The following is an 18,877-nucleotide window of genomic DNA, read 5'->3' as shown; positions in this document are numbered from 1 at the left end:
AGACCGAGATCACGTTGCTCAGTCATTTGTCGAACCGGAGATGCTGGTCTTGCATCACGAGCTGCGACGAAGGTAGACTCGGCATCGAGAGCTATAGTGGGCTGCATAGACATCATTCTCCTGCGCTTTGGTGGAGACTGTATGAGAGGCTCAGGCGAAGTAAGTCGTCTGTCATCTGACTGCATAGGTGATGGTGCTTGTTGAGAGAGGCTCGATGTCATGGCTGCAGGAGGAAGACACGATGGAAGAATGACAGACGGGGTTGAGTTAATATGGGAATCTTGAGGGGCTGGCGGAAGGTGAGAAGATGTGGCAGCGACAACCAATTCTGCAGGCTCAAAGTCAGGCAAATGCGAGTCCATGCTGGCATCTATGTCCATAGAAAAGTCCTCTTTATCATCGCTGAGACAATCATCAAAAATCGCGTACAAATATTGAGGTTCAGAACTTACTCAAATGACCAGAGGTTTCTGGGGAGACTGCAGCCCGCTCGAGATGGTCCAGAAGTTCCTGATGCTTGGCCAGTCGACGGTGCTTGACCAGTGGAAGTGGAAGGCAGTACACGGACTGCAGGAGCTGAGACTGGTGGCCGCGAGAGACCACGCCCACGCTGGAAGATAGGTGCTCTAGTGAAAGCGCGAGTTGCTCCTCGAGCTGATCCCCCGCGTGCACGCTGAGCCAGAGCAGATCGGTTGATGCTCTGGTCACGCTGGTGTTGTTGAAAGGCTGCCGTCGATACCAGTTGGCCATTTGGATCTTTTGCAAGGCACACATCGCATTTACATGGCACCTCACGACGATTTGATAGAGTACTTTTATTGACAGCCTAGTTAATGTCAAATGATGATCAGTAACTGAAACCCCATGTCATAAAATGGTCCTCACCTCGTTTCTGGCCATACGTTCAGGTTTTCCGAGTCTTCGTTGATGTGGTGGTAGTCAAAGAACAAGTCAGTCAACAAACCGAACGGACTTGGGCAAATATTTGCGACGAAACCCTCAGCCCTGGCGTTAAACGCCCTATCCATATGTGAGATCATACCAGCAATTTTCGGGTGGTCATATGGCACAAATATCTCGCAGATAGTGAGTGAAACTCGCTATATATTCCGAGGGTTGTCACATGTAGTTACATTTTGATACAGCCGTCTAGTCATGGGGTGTGAATTGGTCGGCGCTGGTTGTCTATTCAAGGTTAGCTGTGTAGAGACGAAGCAGCGTTGAAGGCATGTTGTCGAGGGCTATGACTAAGGTAAACTAGGTTTATTTTGGTGGATTTGTGCAACTTTGTCAAATCACGCGTTAAACGCAGTGATTCCATTCCATGCATACAAAAAAAAAACCTGCAAGTACGTATACAAAATGATTAAACGCATCATCGATATCGAAAGTGTGGTATTGCAGACAACCTCCCAGGCTCCAGTAAGGCAGTCTGTAGATGACCTCCAGCACCGCAAATAAGCTCCAGCTCAGACTCCAGCACTGCGGCAGACAACCTCCTCCTGCATCGCAAACAATCTCCATCTCCATCACCGTCACAGTAAGTACTAGTACTAGCGCCACGGCAATAAAAAATATCAGTATAAAATGTATGCACTCAAGAAACAAAACCTGAATCCAAATGCGCAGCCATAGCTAGTATGATAGTATACAACTAAAAAATCTAGAAACAAATCATGATATGATGATGCGGTGGGATTGTATATGGAGACAGTTTGAAAGGATGATCAAAAGAAATCAGGACTGAGGATTCAGATCGGAAAGGACTAAGATAGAATGGACTAGGAAAGATGCAAAGGGTAAAGGGAGAGGGAGAGATAAATAAGATATCGATTACGATAATCTCCAGCCCCTGTAGTGAACATGAGTGAAAAAAAAGAAAAGACGAAGAAAAAACATAACGCACGACTCAACACCACACCTCCCCTCATTGATAAGGCCCAAAACTGGTGATAGCCAAACACCCCAACCAAACCATCTCAACAGCAGCCCTCCCAACAGGCGTCAACGAATGCTTCATCTCAGACGTCTCCATCTCACTGAAATACACAGTTAGAGGGTTAGAAGCAGCAGGCAACGCCACCTCTTCTTGGAGACACAACCCAAGCTTTGTCAACCCCTCGGGTTGGAAGAGGAAGCCGTTGTCGCGGCTGCTGCACATGCATATCACCGTTTCCGGGAGTTGGGGGTCCAGTGCTAGTGCTGTCCCCTGTTGTTGTCCTAGTTGCGGTTCTGGTGATTGTCCCTCCCGATCCCGCTGCCCTCCACCAATCCCATTGACCTCCCAAGCAGGCACACCAACAGCCAACCCATCACTCGGCAACCTAATCCCCGACCCCCTCAAATCATCATACCCCACCAACCTCGCATTCACCCGGAAATTACTGAGAAACACGTTTTTTTGATTAGCTTCGGCGTTGGGATCGGAGGTGGAATGCGTTTGTTTCGGTTTTTTCTTGGCGGTGGAGGGGTTTTTGTTCTTGTCTTCGAAGGGGACGTACCAGACGAGGAGATATTGTCGGTCTTCAGGGATCGTGGGGAGCGTCGCGCTCGTGGCAGTGCTAGCGGTTGTAGCGGCAGTGCTAGCGTCGCTGATACTCGCACTGATGCTGCTACTTGCAGCCCCCCCACTCCCCGGATCCGTCTCCCCCGCCCACAGCGGCAACAGCATGTAAAGCGAATCCTCAGGGACATAATCAAAAATATCATGCGCCGCCCTCTTCTTCGCAACACTCTTCACCCCCACTTTATGATGAGGCTGAGTATGCAGCAGCCCAACATCCCGGAAGGAATTATTCAGATCTGTAAGCACGCGCACGTGTTCTTCGTTCTGGTCTCGTCCGGCGGTGACGATCCATGGAGGGCTGTAGGCGTTTTGGGGAGTCACGGCTGCGAGGGCGTTAGTGTCTGCTCGGGAGGATGTGCCGCGGAATCGTCGGAATATACGGTTTGCGAACGAACTGCTGCCATCGGAGGGTTTTTGCGCTCTGCGCAGGTGCTCGATATCGTTGGGATCGAGCGTTCCGAAGGCTTCGGCGTGGGGGGTACGTGTAGGGAGATGTTCGTCGGAATCGATGCTGTCGCGGTGTCCGCGGATGTGGCTCACGACGGATGTCGAGGAATCGGATTGGAGGAGTTTCTTGGAGGAGTGGTCAAGCGTTGATGATGTTTCTGGTGAAGATGGTCCACTCGTTGATTGGAGTTTTGTAGGAGACCTAGGGGACATGATCGAAGGCGCGAATGTGATCTTGGACATCGTGGGTCGGGCGGGAGCGGGCATGATCTGTGACCCACTGATACTCCCAGTGCTACTCGTCGCAGTGCTCGACTCTGTACTTTCCGTTGGATTACTCATCCGCTCATTCTTCTTGTCCTTCTTCTTTTCCTTTGCTTTCGTCTTTGCCTTCTTTGCATCTTCCTTTTCCTTCTCCCGCCGCTTGTCCTTCTCAAACGCCCCACGACGTGATTTATCACCGTTCCCAATAGGCTTCCGCGATCCATCCTCGAGCAAGCCGTGCGTGCTGAGTTTGCTTGTCGTTTTCGTGCTCGTGTATTGTTCCTGCACTTTCTTCGGTGCGAGCATGATGCCCCCGCTTGTGTGCATGTGGATATTGCGAGATCCAGTCCCGGCGCGTTTAGCTGTGAAAAGCGTATAGGAACGAAATATTGAGAATGCAGTCGCGCGAGAATGTTTGTGGATGACGGTGCTCGGTCCGTTCTTGGGGCCCTTAAGGAACGGGTCCGGGATGTGTCTGACATTGATACGTTGCTGGGCTGCTTTGGCGGGGTCTGCGGTTGACGCTGCTAGAGAGATGTGAGTACGTAAAATTAGAGAGATACTGTGACGCACGTTTGAAGGTGAGTCTATCGACTCTATATCGACCGACGTGGCCGCTCCTCCATATTTCTTGGGTGCCAGGGTACATGGTGCGCTTTGCCTTGTCCATATTTATCGGAGTACCTGGAGCATTCGGACGGCGTATAGTAGGGACGGGCTGTGCATCTGCCTTTTCCTTCATAAAGCTCCACTGGTTTTGTGGGTCGTACATGCCGACATGCTTGAGAAAGGTGTCTTCCCCGCTATTGGTCGTTTGCAGTGTGCCGGTGCTGGTACGACGCCCGCCATTCCACATATTAGATAAACGCGAGAGCTCGGCGGCGCCGGCGCTGTTGCGGGCTGGTGCGAGGAAGGAAAGCTGAGCGGTTGATCGGAATGAACGGATGCTTCCTTCGCTCTTTCTGGAGAGAACATAGGACAGGTCCCAGCCTGATGCCCATGTATCTGGTTCTGACTGCTGTTGGACTGCATGAGCCTCGAGTGAACGAAAGTCAGCACGGGTGAGGGGTTCGCTGCGGGGTACGACTGCAGCGGCATCTTCGCCACTATGTGAAGACAAGAGGTCATCGTCAAGACTACGAGATGGACGACGGATGGTGAGAATGCTGTCTTCGCGGCTGCGATTGCTGACTGCATCTGATAATGCGCCTGGGATTGCCATTGGGAGGCTGCCACGGCGGGGCTCGAAAAGGGGACGGGGGTGGAATACTGGGCTGTTCTCGTTCTCGTCGATATTGTCGAGATCACGGGCAAAAGTGACTGGCGAGGAGGAGCCGTCGTAAGAAGCGATCTCTACTTCCTCGTCGCTGCTGAAGTGAAGTTCTGAGCGGAAACTTGCACGTGAGCTTGAGCGGGAGGAAGCGATTGACGCGGTGGAGTAGCGCAAGGCAGGGTGGCCGAAAGTGTGCTGACTGACGTTGTCTGGGATGAGACGGGATCGGTGGAATCGGCGACTCGGGTTGAGATCGGGTGATGAGGGATCTTCGCTGCTTTCCCCATCTGTATACTCTCGTCTAATTGAGCGTGAAGATGAGGGAAAGGTAGTTGAAGCTGGGCGTCCTGGACCCTGCGAAGGATGACTGCTAAAAGTTGAAACTGAAACTGATGGACGAGGTGTCCTGTCAGCGCCAGTTCGTGTTATTGGAGTGAGTGGGCTGATTGCATCTGGAGACTCGTCATCTGAATCTGAAGTTCGAGGTTCACCAAAGGTGAAAGTTGCGAGATTCGAGTACAAATTATCTTGAGAGATGGAGGCCATCCTTGATGGACGAGGAGAAAGACGAGGAGGGGGAGCTGTGAGAGAAGTGGGTGGATGACTGCTTCTTGTGAGTTAAGTGGAATGAAAAGAGGTCCGTGCACTCACACATCGCCTACTTGATCGCTCAGGATGCGAGGATCGACTATGTGCAATCCTAATGAAGTTGACATGTTCTTCTACACCAAAACATTCATCGTAGCAAGAACAGGTTTATCATATCAACCCACGTGGACACCGAGGCACTATTTCTCACGATCATTTCCAAACGAATTAACCCATACACGTGACTATCCAACTCACCCCCCATCAGGGTCACTTGAACATCACCTCCAAATGGTCCTATTGAAGGAGCTTAACTTCTGCGATGCCGACATTGTGTGCGTTAGACTTTTCAATACAAAGCAACCACTAAATGCAAATCCGTCCTCCGACGACTAGGTAGCCCCGAGTCATTAATGGCGGAAAAAACATCAATCTACTATCTAGCATCCCTGCACCGAATTATATTGGCTCATTCAATCAACTTCCAAGCCCATCCGACAGCCGGTAGTATCCCCTGCAACTCCGCACAAGCCTCACACGCTTAGGCCCCGTAATTCAAACTAACATTGATCCTAAACGACCTTCTAGCCCTCTGTGCAGCTTACAATTTCTTCGCGTACGAGTGACAATCACCGTCGTGAATTTTTATCGCACTACCTTTGTGGATTTATCAAATGAGCTGACTGGTTTCCAAGGGCCCAACTGCGGATAAAAAAAATACCTCGGCAGGGCTATTTCCTCCTCGCTCCACTATGTGCTGTGGCATGCCTTTTCATCTACCCAAATTCGAACGCCTTTCACTTTCTTCTGTGTATGTCGAAAAGTGGATCGAGAGAGAGCTCGAAACCCACTCCCGCGAAGAACGAGTTCGTGATCATGACATAGTTGACATTGACAGCGTGTGCCCGTTGCCATAACTCGTAGGGTACTCAGGGGTAAACGAGCGGCAGGTTGTCGACAGTGGACACTCGAGGGTCGATACCAAAAGGAAAAGCGAGTCCTCCCTGCAACTCGGATCAGGCGCTTGCCTCACGGCCTCTTGTAGCTTCCAAAGCTGTCGCGTGACCCCGAACGACATTGGCTTCCAAACGCGTGCCGATGTACATTCTACGAGCTGCAAATTGCTCTCGACGGACCGAACAAGAGGTATGACATCGGATTGAAATGATCCCGCGAAACGGTGCATTGATCATTTTCTAGGGACACCACACCGTAGATCCACACGATGTCCTCATTCAAGTTGTTGATGAGGATGGGGGGAATTATTTTATCGCCGGAAAGCCGACCGCCAACACCCCTGCAGCTCGCAATTTGGAACAGACGCTTGCCTTGCAGCTTCCAAAGCTGCATATCCGTCGACCGGTCCTCACACAATTGACAGTGATCAGCGTTGATCCGACCGTATATTCACATCATCATAATGTCTGGGCAGGGCTATCGCATCCCCGACTCCACTGCCGCTATCTCACTGTCTTCATATCATCTACCAAAACTTTGTTCGTGAGAAAATTTCAGGCTCTATGCTGGGTGCGATTATTACTTACGGAATGGTGATCGACAGTGTATGTTATTAACGAAACACACGCGCTTCTCGTGGAACTTCAGGTTGTTCATTGGTCGGGATTTGAAGTCTCATCAAAAACGCCTCAAGCGCTGATAGCTGACAGCGCGGTACCTGCTCGAACCGCGCCAACATTTGGCGGCTACAGTGCGTATGTACTCCTGCGGCATGCCGTTCGAGGTTCCTTATGCTGATTTGTTTGAATCGGATTTTTGTTCTTTAGGCATGTATGACAATACTATCTAGTCTAATGGGGCTTCTGTCCCCCTGTTACACCTTTTGAACGCGTGAATGTCCCGGCGTGAGGAATTCTCTGCTAGTCCGCCGTTCCTGCCGGTCATGTTAGACGCGCCGCTCTTCAAGAAGCTGATTTGACCTATATCTCATCGGTAAGGTGTATGTGCCGTATCGTGGGGTTTTCGTCTGAAGCGCGGCTGATTTTGTTAATCCTGCAGAAGCTGCATCCTCGGTCGCCAGGCAGGACTCGGTAAATATGCGACGGCGATTACTATGGCGGTATCGTACAACGCACAATCCGAAATAATCAGCCCCTGACGATTGTTCATACCTGTCCATCTTTTGCTTATTCCCGCTGTAATGACATTGACTTCCAGGAACGTGCTTCGGGTTTATTAAATAATTATAGCTCGAATTCGAAATGAATCATGCTTTTGAGTGGGCAAAGGTGGAACGTGAGACTCTGTTTTGGAACCAGCGGTTTTAATGAATTTGCAGCGACGCCGTAGGGTGCACCCCAGCGATAATGGAGATACCCCGAACGTCGGATTGATTTATAGATCCCCTCGACCGCGTTATTTGGTCAAATTCGAACCCAAAATCAGGTCCTCTGTCCTGTCCGTGAGAGGGTAATAAACTCCGACTTGTTAAAATTAACTGGTACCCGTGAGGGCGTTAGAATGCGAGGTAAGACTGTACAGACTGTACAGCGCTCTACAGAATGTCAGTATCAAATATATGATCGTCGAGTGTGGAAGCCAACCTGGAGGCTTGCACGCATGTATAGCGATGAGAAGTTCAGGGCCGCGTAGTGCAGTTGTTGACCTGTTGATAGTGCGTGGTGTGTGCACGGGTGCACAAAGTTCAAGTTGGGCTAGTGTGCGATATCAGGGTGCTCGTTGGGTGTCATTATTAGATGCGCTGGTGGCGAGGTGGCTTATTAGTCATATGGTACTAACAACAGTTTGCATTTCTGTTGTCAGTTAATAGGACCTAATTGTGCCGTCGGAGTCAGGCCGTCCATTAACAGAACACTTTCAAATGTCACCGTTTGAAAACAAACCGCAAGAAGGTGCCCGAAGGCGTCGGAGCGCCGAGCACTTCCAAGCGGCAGGTGCATCATACAGTCTCCCTTGATTGACCGATGACAGGAAGACAGTCGTCTCGTTTATGTGGCACACGAGGACAAAATCCCCCAAAGCGTAAATTAGCATATATCCTGATGTGAACAGTGATCGCAGTATACTGAGTTTGATAAGAACGAAGGGCTGGCAGAATTGCCGCATTGACCGAATTCAACTTGAATCAAGGGTTTGTCGGGAAAAATCCCATGCATTAGGTGACTGATGGAAATCGCCGACAATCAGAGTTTATTGCATTTGAAGACGACAGAGCATGACAAACACCAAACTCACTAAATCAACCCCATTACGCCCGGTTTGCTGACTTAACAAGTTCTAGAATCTACACGGCTGACACTAGGGTTTTGGCAATGGCACACGACCGTGAACAACAAAGACAGTGCCAAAAGAAGTTAGAACATCTCTCAAACTCACAATTCATACACCGGATCCTATGCATGAAGAGGCAGCAGTGCCTTCTGCCGGACGCAAGCTAAGCCTCTCCTTCCCCGCCTTGAGGTGTGAGGTCTCCTAGGCCCCTGCTTGCAGAGAGATATACATCATGTGTGTTGGCGAATCGCGATCCTATGCAGACAGTGCGTATCGTTGAGTGCCGATAGGTATGATCAGATATCACTGGCTCTGTCCGCACTAACCGTGGAGGTATTGGAGCGCGGAGCAGTGGAGAGTAATTCAAGCGAGGCCGTTGTGTGATATCTGGGTTCTGATCAAAAGCCACTACTAGACATCATGGGCCCGGGGTCTACGTGTGACGCCCACATCACTGAAGATCACGGAAGACACGCCCAGGGGATTATGAATAACATGCGATTGGACAAACATTTTGTCCCCCGCTGTGATTAATAAATACCCGGACCTTTCTTGAGGTAAAAATCAAGACGGCCATCGTTACATGAAAGAACAACCAGCAGTGCGACTTGGCATTTCCCAGGTCTGCAAACCGACCAAGTTGTTTTCTTATTTCAAATGATACTGTAGTACTCCTGACATGCTGATGGCCGTATCATGTTACCATTGGAGACCATTCCTATCGGTCTGATGGCGTAGTTGGTTATCGCATCTGTCTAACACACAGAAGGTCCTCAGTTCGAGCCTGGGTCAGATCACATTTTTTTTCACATCAAGCATCTTTTTCATTCACAGAATACTGTCAATAGCCGCACCTGCCTCGAGCGGTAGAACTGAGAATTACACGAATTTATGCTTAATGACAAATCTAGAACATGCTCCGGGTGATAAAATTTAAAAACAAACGGCTCCGAGAAATGAAGAAAAGAGGCAGTTACATATATGGCGTCGCCCTCGATCTTCTCATCTCCTGATCGCTATCCTCGTTATAATCCCTGACAGAGCTTGCTCCCGCGGGCTGTGCTGAAACAGGCTGCGAAAAGTGGTCCCTCAAGCGGTTGGTAGCTTGCGTCTGCGCCTATATCACCACCATGATCTATAAGACAAAAAAGTGATACAATAAATTGATAGAACATACCTCAGTCAGGACTGTTTTCGAAAGCTGAAGCAAAGGACCTGTCAAGCCCAGTTTGACGGTGAAATAACTGGAAAGCAACGTATGAACATCCATCAAGACTAGAATCGAAATCATATACGTACGAGGTCACCAATGCTACCAATGTGAACGTGAAATACACAGGGCTGAACAGCACCATCATAAACTCATTCCAGCCAAGCAAGACGAGGACGATATACATCCAGTATGGAATCTGTGCAATGCTTGAGACAGTGCTGCGCTTCGCTTCGACATAGTATGCATCTGCATCCTTTCGGAAGCGAGAAGCAAGGTCAAGAGACTTCGTCTCAGTGAAGATGACGAGCGTTGAAGGGAAATCAAATTCATCCGTGGAAGTGAGGGGATCTGAGGATTCAGAGGGTAGTACGAATGCAAGGGAAGAATCAACGGGGGCGATATTGGCGTAGCGGGGAATGAGATCCATTGTCTACCATTCAAATGTAAGTATGTGCAGGGAGAAACTAGCGAGGACACGTGCCTGCTCCTTAGCCCATTTAAAGGCCCCATCGATATCATCATCAGGTCTCCAAACCCGAGGAATAGCATTCTCGTCGTAGCGGAAGCGCTCTTCGAAGTGAGCCCGTAACTTCCCGAGGATAACAGTATCGGCAGTCTGCTCGTCGATCTTGGCTCGTAGAGCGAGCCAAGTACGTTTCCGCAGGGCAGCGAGAGATGTCACATTCTCGTCATCCGTGCAGTTGAAGCCTTCGTCATATATCAGCGAGAACAATGTAAAGAAGGCGAAGCAACTGACTTTTCGCCTTTGCCAAATAGGTCGACTCGGCTTTCTCGAGCGTTTGTTTGAAGGTGCTCAAGACCTTGTCCCACATGTCAGGTGTCGCTTTGTTGAGACTTATGTCAACGGGTTCAGAAATTTGCTTTTTGAAGTTTCTCTGTGAAGAGCCTTTAGGTGTACGCCGAGGACAATGTTCAGTTGGCATACCTCAATCAAGTTGACCATCTTCTTCGTCTCATCCCTCCTGCACTGGTCAGCCACATTACCAATCTCTTCTTTGAGAGACTCGAATTCATCCTGCCATGTCCAGTCAGTGTCCTCCAGCGAGACTTCCTTCGCACCATCTGCGAACCGCGTCTCGCACTTCGTTCGCGCCTTCTCAACTACATCCGCGAAGTTATACTCCTCACCACGCAAGCCCTCAAGAAGCTCCTTTTTGAAGACGCTGAGGCATGACTTGTGTAAGTTCTTGAGCTGCCCAAGGAAGAGGGGAGAAAGAGCCGATTCTAGAACCCCAAGAAGGTCAGTACGCTTGCGTTGGTACACCCCTTGGTGATAGCGAGATGCATCACGGTCGTAGCGACCTACGGAGTGAATAAGAACGCATGTAATTGAGTGTAAATAGTGCCCTCACTGAGTGCTTCAGACCTCCAGTTTTGCATCAAACCACCGAGACCTTCCACAACATGACCTGCCTCGATGGGTCTCCGTTGCGACTTCGACTGTTCCGTGAACTCTGCAAGCGCAACGGAGGATATCTCGTCACATCGAAATTGTGCGAGGAGTTCTTGCTGCGTAGGCAGATCAAGGTCCTTGTTCGTTTGAACTTGTTCCTGAGCAATTTCATCTTCAGCGCGCAATTTGTGGACACTAATGATGTCCCTACCCATATGTTTTCCATGTAGAACGCCACACCATCAGCGGGAATTCTCTTATGGTAAGCAGGCTTGAAGACAAAATCATCTCTCTGCTTGTCCACAAACCGTTTCCGCAGTTCTTGGACTTCAGCCTCGAATTTCTCTGTTGCGAGGATCTTGTGAGGTAGTGCTGTGAATGCTAGGTCAAAGTAATCCGAAAGTCGCCGATCCTGGAGATCCTGCGGTTTAGAAAGCGAATCCCAAATATTCTCAAGGTCTGCAGTAAGGGTAGCTTGGAGGTTCGCGAGGGGAGTAACCCCAATATGGTCTCGAATTATGAATAGTAGCAGAGTACGCCCTTGAGAACTGCACATGGGAGAACTTGAGGAAATGAAAATTGATTGGAATGGATTGAGCTTACCCATCTTGAGCTTTCTTGCCGAACAAACCAAGGTTCACCTCAAACACGGTCTTCAGAAGACCCATGTTTGCACCCTGATATAAGCCAACTTGGTGCTCCCAGAGGTTGATGAGAAGTACTTCTGACGAAGCAAGGGAGAAAAGAGCGGATTTGCGTTCAAAGTCCTGAAAGTGGTTGAATGACAAGAACAACTATGAACTGAATTCATTCATACCTGATCCTCTCCACGTTCTCGTCCATCCGTGCCTTCCACGTCCATAACCATGACACCCATGTCCTTCCCTCGGCACATCCAGATACCTCAAGTTGAGTTAGCACACATAAGAAAATTTGAATAGTAAATATACCTTTCGTAGTCTGCTGTCGTCTGGTCTCATCCATGACGTCAAAGGTAGTACCAAATAGCCTGTTTAGCAGTGTACCTGCCACAAAGTACTCAGTGAACAGCACTTCCAGACATTGGCATTTCCGCAGCTTACTCTTCCCAGTAGACTGCGACCCGAAGACAGATACTATGTTATAATTGAAGCCAGCGTCGCGCAGACCCCATCGTCCTATCTGAGATGTCAAGTGGGTTCTGTTGGAAGTAGTGTAATTGAGCACTTGGGGGGAAATGATGTTGTACTAGCAGACTGACGTGAAGTTCTTCTCATCATTAATGACTTGTAAGCGCTCAGAGGTTGACGAACTATCGTTACTCTCTGACGCGTGTCCATTACTTATTGGCTTGGTGCCATTGAGCTGTGCAGCGAGTAACGAAGGCTCAAGAACTGGAGGAGGAATTTTCATGGGTTGACCGTCGAGTGACATGACTGCGGGATGAAATATAGTGGAAATGAGAGACAATCAAGTCAAAGAACACGAAGTGTGAGCGTGCAGTCAAACTGACATTGACAACGTTTTGAGCGGAACGTCCAACACACTCTTCTAAAGGGTCTATATTTCACGTGACTTCACACACAGCGGCTTCTTCCGGGACAATTTAAATGCTTCTTCAAGATCGTCGTCGAATGCAGCTTGACGTGAGCAGTGAGTGCTAGTGAGCGCTTGAGCACTGACTATTACCAACTACCGCTGCCATATGAAGCAGCGAAATGCCTGCTTGTCAGACACAAGAAACGCTTCACACCGATGATGATTAATGCGTTGTCTGACCACCAAGGCTGCTGAGCGCTGACCAATGACTCTGATCATTGGCCCGGTAGCAATGAAAGGGGCTTGACGATTGGCATTCCAAACTCTCCTTACCCCTCTCTCTTTATCCTCACACCATCATCAAACCATCATGATCATGTTATTTATCCGGGCAGTGAAAAAGCACAAAGCTAAGAGGCAGGCAAAGGCTGACAAGAAGCGCTCCGACGCGGCTTCTCAGGCTGGCAGTAACGAAGAACATGCATCAGCGAGGCGGCCGACTCGGAGGGCTCAAAGACGTGCTCAGCGGGCTGCTGGCAACAGCAAATAGTACGTGTTTTTATAGCGTAAACCAAAGGGCAACTCTAACGTCGCTTGTACTAGATATGCTATCAGTCATGACCTGTGACACCCAGAGCAGATTCAGCGCTCACTTTGGCAGTCTCACCATTCGGCAAATCGCGTTTTCGGCTGCCGTGTTGATTCTCGAGGGCCTTTTTTATCATTATATTTCATTACTTTAATACTTCATAAACCCTCTGGAATCTTGGTGTGCTTTCCGCATGCTGTGATACCACTCATCGCCGCTATACAGTTGACTTCCTAGGGACCATACTGCAGCATTTCTTGGATTTGTTCAAATATGATCTCGGTAACATTGACTACTTGAAACAGCTTGTGTTTGTCGCAAAATGTCCGTGCGACGAGAGCAGGTTTGTCTCGATTCCTTCTGTTGTTTGCTCGATGTTCTCATCAGGGCGCACCATGGCTACGTCTTGTTTTATAAAACAATTGATTCGTCTTCAATCATATATTTACACTGAGTGTATGGCGAACACGGTAGCTGTCTATCATGTAGATTACATATCTGGGTGACTGGAAGCAAAAAAGAGTCATACATATACAATGGATCTTCAAACTAGACACCTATGTGAACGAATACAATCTGCTGTTCGAATGGAATCTTTTTGCGTAACGTCTTCACAGCCTTGTGCAACGCTCCTGCAGCACGTCTACAGTCCAATCTCCCTGAATCATCAACCAGGTTTGCATAGAAAAGAGAGACGATCTGGCCTACAACGTCGTCGTCGACAGACCACATAGATCCAATCACACTTCGAAATCCGGAGAACTGCATCGCTGCAGCGAGATGAATCGCCTCGTCGGGACTCGACTCATCACCCACAGTTGTGTCACAAGCCGACAAGAATGCAAATTCTGGATTCTGCAAGTGAGTCCGTATGATCTCGCTGATCATTAAAGGCCCGTCGTGCATGGCGAAAGAAGACTCGAATGGTTGTTTTGGATTCGGCAATCCATGGCAAGCCAAGTGAAGCCACTGTTTTTGGCTCAATGCATCCAATGTCCCTTGGACCGTTGCATCGCTGCACGCGAGTGATGTGAAGGATATGAAGGGCGCGACACGCTGAGCGACAACGTCTAACTCAGCAGCGACACACCGAAGGTCATTGCACCCTGCCAGATTTGCTTGCCCAATGGCAACAAAATGCTCCACAGAGGCATCTCGAGAGGGCTGTTGTCTCGCGCGAATGAGTGCCGTCAAAGTTGGGGTGTAAGAGGAAATGTAGAAGTGGGAAAAATTATGGCTGTTTGGCTCATAAGGTCCTGCTGCATGTAGAGGAAGTAGCGTGAAGTCGGCGGTAGGACACCACCAGATGCGTGAGCCACGGGGAATGAACTTCCTGAGCATTTGAAGGATTGGACCAACAATCTTATCCCACAGCTTGCGTAGGACGCCAACAAGCTTGTGTGATTCAAGTTGGTGATCAGAAGAACCAGCACGATGTATGAGCGACTGGAACTCGGAGGACAACTGCGAGACCTCGGTTAGTGCAAGACCAAGCGGAACATGGACAGGATCTTGGGCAATGAGGATGATTAAAGCATCACAGCTATACTGGCTTGCGTTGACAATAACGACTGGACCATCTTCCGCTGCCATCCGAAGATCAGAGAATAGCGGAGGAAGGAGAAACTGGGAAAAGTCAGGCAGCATGCGGATACGGGATATGACATCATCCCATTGCACGGTCAGTTGCCGGATTTCTGCGGACTGGTCTTTGGTAGACACATCTACCATGTTACGAAGACGAAAACTGAGTTGCCTGAACTCTTCTGCTAAGGCTACGCCAGTATCACCTGATGCAGACAGTTCATCCAATGGTGTGCGGAAGCGTGATAACTGGGTCCAGAACACTGCACGACCTTGCTCCACCAGTTCCACAGCAGTTGTGAATGCCCCTTGACGAATACCACACGAGAAAGCGTCCATTGCGAGGGATGAAGTGGCCATTCTGACGACATCGAAATGGCGGGGGGAAGAAGATAAAAGAGCAGTGTGTTGATCAAGGAATTTCAATGTGGTCTGATACGCAACCAACGCAGAATTATGGTTTAGCTGTTCGGCGGAGGCGGCCCATGACTTTGCAGCACGAAGATCTCTACGAGAGATTGCATGTGATACTTGAGGGAGTTGTGAATAAAGCCTGAAGACCTCTTCCAAGTCTGATGACAGACCCCGCTGATGGAATTTGGTTTGAAGGACACTGGTAAGGTCGTTAAGAGACAACGACCGAAGATAATGGCCAGGGGGGCGGAGAGACAGTGCAGCTCGATGGAGCTCGATGGCCTCCTCCAGGTCAGACAGGACACCCTGATGCTCGAATCTGTCTCGAAGGCTGACGGCAAGGTTATTGAGAGAGCAGGATCGATGACGATGACCATGGGGACAGAGTGCTAGCGCAGCCCGATGAAGCTCAATAGCCTCGGCCAGGTCTGACGGCACGCCCTGCTGCTGGCATCTAGTTTGAAGGCTACGGGCAAGATCACTAAGAAGAAGGGATCGGAATGGATCGGAAGGGAGACAGAGTGCGAGTGCAGCTCGATGGAGCTCGATGGCCTCATCCAGGTCGGACACCACGCCCTGCTGCTCGAACCTAGTTCGAAGGCTGGTAGCAATGTCGCTGAGAGAGTTAGTTCGATCAGGGTGGCCGTCGGGATAGAGTGCGAGTTCAGCTCGATAGAGCTCAATGACCTCTTCCAGATCAGACAAGACGCCCTGGAACTCAAATCTATTTCCAAGGCAGTGGGCAAGGTTGTTGAGAGAGCTGGATCGATAAGGATGACCGTCGGGAGAGAGCGCGAGTGCAGCTCGATGGAGCTCAATGGCATCATCCAGGTCAGACTGGACACCCTGCAGCTCGAATCTATCGCGAAGGCTGATGGCAAGGCTGCCGAGACACCTGGGTCGATGAGGATCGTCGGGGGGACAACGCGTCAGCGCAGTTCGACTGAGTTCCATGGCCTCGTCCAGGTCAGACAGGGTGCCCCGCAGGTCGAATCTGGTCCGAAGGCTGCCGGCGAAGTTGTTGAGAGAACAGGGTTGATGAGAGTGGTGGCCAGGGGGATAGTGTTTAAGTGCAGTTCGATGACGCTCGATGGCCTCATCAATATCAGACACCATGCCCTGCAGCTGGAATCTGATGTGAAGGTCTTGCGCAAGGTTGAAGAGAGCATATGCATCAGAATGCTCAAGGTCACAGAGTTCCAGTGCAGCTCGGTTAAGTTCGATGGCTTCATCCAGGTCAGTCTGGACGCGCCGGTGATCGAATCTGGTACTAAGGGCTTTGGCAAGCTTTTGGAGAGAATGGGATCGTGCAGGATTGTCAGAGGGACAGAGTGCCAATGCAGCTCGAAGGAGCCCAATGTCCTCATCCAGGTCAGAAAGGACGGGCCATTGCCGGAATCTTTCTCCAAGGCTGCGGGAAAGGGTGTCAAGTAAACAGGATTGATGAGGATGACCAGCGGGACAGAGCGCTAGTGCGTCTCGATGAAGGTCAATGGCCTCATCCAGGTCACATCGAATGTTTCGATGATGGAACCTGGTATCAAGGTCTTGGGCAAGGATGTGTAGAGACAAGAATCGACGGGGATGGTCATTGGGACAGGCTGCCAGTGAGGCTCGAAAACACTCTATGGACTTATCCAGGTCGGACAAGTCGCCCCGCTGCTCGAATCTGTCGCTAAGCCACACAGCCAGGTCATTGAAATACGACGATCGCAGATCATCCTCAGGGGCTAGTGCAGCTTGATAGAGCTCGATTATCTCATCCAGGTCGGCCAAGTCACCCCGCTGCCGGTATCTAGTTTCAAGGCTGCAAATAAGGCTGCCGAGAGAGAAAGACCGATGAGAATGGCCAGGGGGACGGAGTGTGAGTGCAGCTCGATGGAGCTCAATGGCCTCTTCGAGGTCAGATATGATGCCCTGCAGCTTGAATCTGTCTTCAAGGCTGAACGCAAGGTTGTGGAGAGAGTTGGTTCGAGCAGGATGACCGTTGGGACAGAGTGTGAGTGCAGCTCGATGGAGCTCAATGGCCTCTTCGAGGTCAGATATGATGCCCTGCAGCTTGAATCTGTCTTCAAGGCTGAACGCAAGGTTGTTGAGAGAGTTGGTTCGAGCAGGATGACCGTTGGGACAGAGTGTGAGTGCAGCTCGATGGAGCTCAATGGCCTCATCCAGATCAGACAGGACGCCCTGCAGCTTGAATCTGTCCCGAAGGCAGTGGGCAAGGTTGTGGAGAGAGTTGGTTCGATCAGGATGACCGTCGGGACAGAGTGCGAGTGCAGCTCGATGGAGCTCAATGGCCTCTTCGAGGTCAGATATGATGCCCTGCAGCTTGAATCTGTCTTCAAGGCTGAATGCAAGGTGTTTGAGATAGATGGTTCGATCAGGATGACCGTCGGAACAGAGTGTGAGAACAGCTCGATGAAGCTCAATGGCCTCTTCGAGATCAGACAGGACTCCTCCCTGCTGGAATCTGTCTCGAAGGCTGAAGGCAAGGTTGCTGAGAGAGCTGGTTCGATCAAGATGATCGTCGGAACAGAGTGCAAGTGCAGCTCGACGGAGTTCAATGACTTCATCGAGGTAAGATGGGATGCCCTGCAGCTCAAATTTGTCATGAAGGCTGACGGAAAGGTTGTGGAGAGCCTGATATCGATCAGAATGACCAAGGGGACGGAGGGCGAGAACAACTCGATCTAGCTCAATCGCCTCATCCAAGTCAGACAGCACGCCCCCCTGTCGGAATCTGTCTTGAAGGGAGGCGGCAAGTTTGCTGAGAGAGCTGCATCGATCAGAATGACCAGGCGGACACTCATGTAAGGCTGCTCGACACTTCTCCACATCATCTGCCATGTTGTTGTAGCGGTTAACAGAAGACTGCACATATAAAGAAGTCTACTAAGTCCAAGATTCAATGAGATCAGGATAAATACGCACGGGACGAGCAGAAAATCGAGCACTAAAACAATCCTAAGGATATGATGTGGTAAGTCCTGAGGTCTAATAAAATGGTGCCAACTTTAAGAATTCGTTCTTCAGAGGCTATGACACTTACTTAGGCTGTGTACATCGATAAGGTAGAAGCCGCCCGCACAGCAGCTCGGCGCAACTGATGAACATGCTAATCGTGGTCTCTGTTTGCGCTGCCAGTACATTTGCCTCTCCGCCCGCCTTCTTGTTTCCTGCCGCATCATCGTGTCCTGATATCCACCAGACCACAACGCTGAAATATCGATTCCTGCTGTTCCCCCCATTTAGTGAGTCTGCAAAATGGTCTGTCAGATTATTGTTTCACATAACAGGTATCGGCCGCACAGCTCGAGAAAAGATCACCGGATTTGATGGTTACTTGATGGTCTATGTATATTGACATCGATCCCTTTCCGTGGCTACATATCAGGATCTGCACTGCCAACGCGAGTCCTGCTAGCTATAGCAGGCTTCTGCTTCGTAAACGGCAAGCACCTGTGATCTTCTGTTATGTATGTAGTTGCCTCTTACAGCAGAGTCTATCACTGGCTTGAGCCTTGCCGGGACATGCCCGAGGGGGCGCAGATTCCAGAAATTCGAATGCTGGAACAGAGACAATGGCAAGGACATCTATGGGGCAAGTCCTAAGGTCTGAGACGTGATGGATCCGAGTACCGTCAATTTGGAATCTACTTAGATCGTGTACTTCAAGGCCGAAGTCGCCCACAACAGCTTGCTCACCTTCATCTCTTTGGACGACCGCCTATCCTGACTCGCGTTTTGAGTAACATCCA

General features: G+C 50.0%; 3 protein-coding genes and 1 non-coding gene across 4 annotated transcripts; 1 reads left to right on the top strand and 3 right to left on the bottom strand.

Annotated features, from left to right (window-relative positions):
- Positions 1 to 1,728: 1,728 nt before the first annotated feature.
- DEU56DRAFT_391877 (uncharacterized protein) lies at positions 1,729 to 5,296 on the bottom strand. The gene is made up of 3 exons (XM_041345984.1): positions 5,202 to 5,296; positions 3,851 to 5,154; positions 1,729 to 3,804 (listed from the first exon to the last, which is right to left on the bottom strand). Exons 1-3 carry the CDS (start codon positions 5,264 to 5,266, stop codon positions 1,928 to 1,930), a joined length of 3,246 nt encoding a protein of 1,081 aa, XP_041207833.1. The 5' UTR covers positions 5,267 to 5,296; the 3' UTR covers positions 1,729 to 1,927.
- Positions 5,297 to 9,110: 3,814 nt separating this feature from the next.
- On the top strand, positions 9,111 to 9,184 carry DEU56DRAFT_t66. Its single transcript has one exon. It is a non-coding gene; the product is annotated as a tRNA-Val (tRNA).
- On the bottom strand, positions 9,121 to 12,545 carry DEU56DRAFT_807000 (RHD3/Sey1). Its single transcript, XM_041353371.1, has 13 exons — positions 12,255 to 12,545; positions 12,097 to 12,194; positions 11,965 to 12,039; positions 11,832 to 11,917; positions 11,618 to 11,781; positions 11,226 to 11,562; positions 10,974 to 11,172; positions 10,547 to 10,923; positions 10,358 to 10,496; positions 10,082 to 10,308; positions 9,687 to 10,030; positions 9,565 to 9,631; positions 9,121 to 9,504 (listed from the first exon to the last, which is right to left on the bottom strand). Exons 1-13 carry the CDS (start codon positions 12,425 to 12,427, stop codon positions 9,361 to 9,363), a joined length of 2,430 nt encoding a protein of 809 aa, XP_041207832.1. The 5' UTR covers positions 12,428 to 12,545; the 3' UTR covers positions 9,121 to 9,360.
- Positions 12,546 to 13,544: 999 nt separating this feature from the next.
- DEU56DRAFT_948927 (TPR-like protein) lies at positions 13,545 to 17,966 on the bottom strand (the record flags this gene model as incomplete). The annotated part of the gene is made up of 1 exon (XM_041359091.1): positions 13,545 to 17,966. One exon carries the CDS (start codon positions 17,964 to 17,966, stop codon positions 13,671 to 13,673), a length of 4,296 nt encoding a protein of 1,431 aa, XP_041207831.1. The 3' UTR covers positions 13,545 to 13,670.
- Positions 17,967 to 18,877: the final 911 nt, after the last annotated feature.

The sequence above is a fragment of the Suillus clintonianus genome (assembly GCF_016758775.1).
Source record: "Suillus clintonianus strain FC179 chromosome Unknown DEU56scaffold_41, whole genome shotgun sequence".
Taxonomy (NCBI): domain Eukaryota; kingdom Fungi; phylum Basidiomycota; class Agaricomycetes; order Boletales; family Suillaceae; genus Suillus; species Suillus clintonianus.
This window is presented reverse-complemented; position numbering and strand designations above follow the sequence as displayed.